Genomic DNA, 4,876 nt, shown 5'->3' on the forward strand with positions numbered 1-4,876 from the left:
CTGATGACCGGTAGCAGAAGCAAAGAAAAAAGGGAAAAGGTCTTACTGGGCGGCGGGCTCGGAGATTCGCTCCGCAGATCTGAACGGGCTGACCCTTCTGATGGAGTTGTAGGTCGTTCTGATGGCAAAGCAATGACACGCGAGGGGGGCTAGCCTACATCGCATTGTGGCAGGGCGATTTGCTCCAGGGCCCTGGCCTCGCCAAGCAAAAGAGTTTCATTTTTGCTAAGAAAGAAATCACATTCTTCTGTCGTATCCATTGGCGGGCCTCCATATCTGGGTGTCGGCCATTCTATACTTGTGGCCATATCTGGGTGTCGGCCATTCTATACCTGTGGGTAGTCTAGGTTCACATCCGAAATCGGGCAATAACGCTTTCTCACCTTCATCTCCTGATTCCGGCTCCTCCGGCACCTGCTCGCTGCCTGGAGTTTGGGTAATCGCCGCCTCCGCCACGGGTACACCGGCAGCCTCAGACACAGGTGGCGGAACGGGCGGGGCAGTTGGCAACGGGGGAACCTCTCCATCTTCAGATGTACTGTCTTCGCCAAGCGCTGAGCCTTCCTCACCCATATTCATGGCAGATCCATCACCACCTTCTGGTGAATCAGGGCGTGCTGTTATGTAGGAGAAAAGATCAACGAAGGGAACAGGGCTGTGCCATCCACCTGAATTGTCAAAAGTCACGACACACCTTGTGCTGTCGAGAGGAGCACAGGAAGGCGGCTAGGAAACGCTGGGCCAACGTTGCTGCCCATCTACACATATTATGGCTATGATCTACAAAGAAGCCTAAATCGCCAAAGGAGGCTGTAACCATATGCCAGTGTCAAAGCCTGGCAGTGTTGTCAAAGGATGGCCGACGTGTTTGAATTCTTTTCAATAGTCACTGATCATACCGGCTTCATCAACCCTGCTTTTCGGCGGTGAAACACTGGCTTCGTCGTCCGTCATGTCCTGTTCCAAGACAACGCCCTCGGGTAATCTGGGTGATCTGCCGGGGATATAGGCAGGTTCTGGAGGCCGCATCAACACGGGAGTGTGAGCTGCTAGCAAGGGAATGTCCTTCACGTCACGGCCAAACGTATCTCGACGCACTCCACCATCGTCTGCAGATTCATTCAGGTTGGCAAGTTCTGCAAGGACCTTAGATTCAGTTGCAACTTTCTCAAGGACCTTAGATTCAGCTGCAAGTTTCGCAAGGACCTTAGATCCAGCTGCATCGTCAACGTGCACAATATGTTGGGCAATCAAGTGGCGAGAACGCAGCAAATATTGCCCAGAAACTGTATAATAGACGCAGACGACACCTGCGAGTTGCCTTACCTAATGGGACTCCCCTGGTATTATCATAACTCGGCGAAGCTGCTTCCATTGTTCTCCGTCTATCGTCGGCCCCGGGGTGGTAGTATTCGTATCGGTAAGCAACGTCACCGTGTCCTGAATTTTCAGAAGCCAAACGCTCATCTCGGTTTCGCGCAGAGCACAGAAAGACTCTGGGAACGCTGAGAAGCCGCTGCATAGCGTCTAAATATGCTACAGATGCAGCCCTGTGGTTCGCCGGTAACAAAATGGGGTTTCTCGGGGATGATGAGCGTTAGACGAAGGACAGAAAAAAGGGCTAGCGGCCTTACGGGGAGGAGAAGGGGGTGTCGGTGGCAACGTCTCTAGCTTTGGACTGATACTGCCGTCTGATATGGGTGTACGCTGTCCTGGAGGCAGTACATCGACACGAGAAGGGGGCTAGTGTAAGCCTAACTGTGGCAGGATCATTTGTTCCAGTCCCGGTTAGAAGACGATATGGTGGCTCACCAGATTGCTCTTCCGGAGGCGCAAGGGCGGCGAGAGAAGTTGGGAGATACTGCCCCTGTGGAAGCTGAATTGCTGTTTGTCTTCTTACCAGAGAGGCCGTGACAGGCCTCGAGTACACACTTTCACGGCGTTTGTCTTCATATTCCAAATGCTGCAGAGGGTCTAAGGGCTGCTTGTCGCTCCTCAGAGTCGGCAGCTCCTCCCCTTCAATACGAGTGTACTCATAGTCCGCTCTGATATTTTTGGCCATATCGTATATCTGCTTGAGCTCCGCCAGCTCCTCGCTGATTGCCGAAATAGATGTCTCTATCTCGGTCAGCCGAATGCTATCGGTCGGCAGCCGCCTCCGCCTATATGCCTTTTGGTCGAAGGCTCGCTGCACTCGCGCGAGCCTTTCCCTGAGAAACGCCTCGCGGGTTGTAAAGGCCTGAGCTTCCGTCGACAAGATGAGCGCTTTTCGGGCGCGCACGGTTAGTTCGTAGTTTTCCCAATGGAAGAGCAAGACTTCCAGCTTACTTACTTCCTGCTCGTCAAGGGGTTCGCTAGAGGCCAGGCGCTCCTGCAGCTGTTGCTGCCTCGTCAAGCATATCTGCATCTGGTTTTCAAGATATTTGAGGTCGCGCTTGCTGCGCTCTTGCATCTTATCTTGCATGTACCACTCCTCCTCCGCCAGGGCGCTCAAGTTGTCGAGCCCAGATTCACCGGATTGCTCCAGAAGCATCTCTGTCTGCCACTCCGCCTTCAGCTGCAGTAGCCGCCTTATGGCGCCCCATGTTGCAGCCTGACACCGGACGACGGCCCCCAGCAACAGCCGGCGGGCTTTCAGAATGTCCTTGGCTTGGTCGGAAGTCAACGGCTTCTTTGGGAGCGAGTCTAACACGGACATTGCAGCACGCATTGTCGTGAGCTCCATGTGATCCGCTGAAAAGGCAGACCTCGATTTGGAACGAGATCCTGTATAAGCCGCCGTGTCAAACGCCGCCCCCACCTGCTGCATCAGGTCAACGGCCTGGCTAGCTGTGCGAAACCCCCTAGTCTTTCTGTTTTGAGCTCGTTCGCTTTCCAAGTCTCGCCCCTCTAACACACTTTGTGCCCGTGCGACTTCTCTCTCCACCGCCTCCAGGGTCTCCCTGAGACCCTCCACGCGGGTCTCCTTCTTTTTCAGTTCTTCCTCTTCGCCGCGCAAAAGCATTTGTTCCTGTTCTATGTGCAGCCGCTGGCTCTGAAGGAGCCCCTCTTTATGGTCGTTCGCACTCTGCAACTCCGCCAAGTTGTTTTTCAGCTTCGCCAGTTTCGCCTTTTCAATTTCTAACAGTTCCATCCACACCTGGAGCCTCTTTCTGAGAGCACTGTTGTCTCTAAACTTATTGCTGGATATAGCGAGGTGAATGCTACGGAGAAGCACAGCAGTTCCAATCAATAGGGCTAGTAGCAGCGCTCGGTGCCTAGAGGCTTTTCTAGGGACCTTTGAAGACTCATACCTCATTTCATCACGGTTCCTCCGTAAAGACTGCATTCTGAACGTCCAAAGGGGCTGAGCCCTCTGAATTGCCCCCCTTAGGCGTTTCAAGGCACTAGGATACCGATCATCCGGCGCAGCTTCATTTGCAGGCACCTCAGCCCCAACGGGCTCATCCTCAGCAACGGGCGAACCTGGGCTGGGGTTCGCCTTGCTTCCCTTAGCGCCCTCCACGCGCAAAGACCAGCAGCACAGCAGGAGCCCTAGAAGGGCCACCAGCACCAGCCCCCGTCTCTGCATATTCCTCGGGAGAGAACGGAACAGCGCCGGTCGCTTGGCCACGGAGCAGGGTACACCTGCGTCCCAGGTGGGCTGCCTCAGACACAAAACCTACGTCCTTCAGGAGTCTGAGGCGAAGGGACAACAGCGTGGAACTGAGGGAGGAAACGGTTACTCTCCTACTATTCAACACGCCCCCACTCTATGCCTTCAAGCCAGAGGGAACTGTGTGTGGAAATTCGCGCAGAGGAAGATTGCGGGAAGGCGCAAGGAGTGATCAGTGACCACCACAGGAACCTGTATGCACAGTTTCCGATAGGAGAAGACGGCCGAAGCCGGAAAGGAGCACAAGGCGTGGGCTCCAAGGCCACAGTTGTAGCGCAGGACAGAAGGCAAGTTCCAAATGGATGCCCCTGCGGAGGCCAGAAATTTCCTCTAGGGTCGAAACTTCACACACTTGGTGAACCCTTAATAAATAGGGGGGCTAAAGAAGCGCCGGCTCGCCGCCCGCGTGGAATGGACTGGATGCGATCCTCGAGCGAAGTGGAGGGGAGACTGGGATCCGATCCCCATGGGTCAGAGGATCGATGTTCTCTCCCCTTTCCTTGCAGAAATGTGCAGAATTCGATGTAGAAAATGCGATTTAAAATAACGCAAGTCCTTTTCCCCGTCCAAATGCTCATGAACCCGAAGTTCCCACAGCTCCCCGCAGGGGACCCTCCTGACTTGACGTACGTACGAACAAAGCGTAGGCAAGCGGAGGGCCTTTTTTCTGTTAATTGCTCAAATTGCGGCAACCAGGACCTTTTTCACTCGGGAGGAAGACTTCTCGGAGCAAGCCCTCACCTCGCCTGAAGTAGCTGCCTTGGGGCCGACGGCGCGGCCTGGTTGGTACAGGTTGGTACAGTTAAAATGGAGCGGCAACGCTAGAGTCCCGCTTTTGGAACCTGAACCGTGCACATACGTTCGTTGTTAATGTTACACAAGGTGTCCTCTGGAATCAGTAATACCTCACAATTGATGTTCTGCAGCGAGGGACTTTCGGACGCATCTTGAGAGGCAATTGTGTCGAACGTTTCTGGCGAGAAACCGCAGTGGGTTGCCAACACTTCGCACATCATTCAAAAAGAAAGAAATAACACCTGCGGCTCCATAATGCTAGGCAGTGCGTGGCTAATAGAAGGGTAGCTGATTCCTGCCTCCTCTCAACTGCACTACCCCACCTTGCTTAGCAAGGTATCTATTGGCCCATCCACGAGGACGCAGACTTCTCGTGGACCCCGGGGCATTTATCCTTTGTTTGCTTTTCCCCTTGATTTCTAAAAC

At 54.1% G+C, this 4,876-nt stretch overlaps 1 protein-coding gene across 1 annotated transcript; it reads right to left on the reverse strand.

The window, feature by feature from the left end:
• Positions 1-46: 46 nt before the first annotated feature.
• On the reverse strand, positions 47-3,571 carry EMWEY_00027140 (hypothetical protein, conserved; the record flags this gene model as incomplete). Its single annotated transcript, XM_013478144.1, has 5 exons — positions 47-118; positions 384-668; positions 900-1,217; positions 1,327-1,440; positions 1,813-3,571. Coding segments are annotated over 5 exons (2,548 nt in total), but the record flags the coding sequence as incomplete, so codon positions are not given.
• Between the last annotated feature and the right edge of the window lie 1,305 nt (positions 3,572-4,876).

The sequence above is a fragment of the Eimeria maxima genome, genomic scaffold (assembly GCF_000499605.1).
Source record: "Eimeria maxima Weybridge genomic scaffold, Emw_scaff299, whole genome shotgun sequence".
Lineage (NCBI taxonomy): Eukaryota > Apicomplexa > Conoidasida > Eucoccidiorida > Eimeriidae > Eimeria > Eimeria maxima.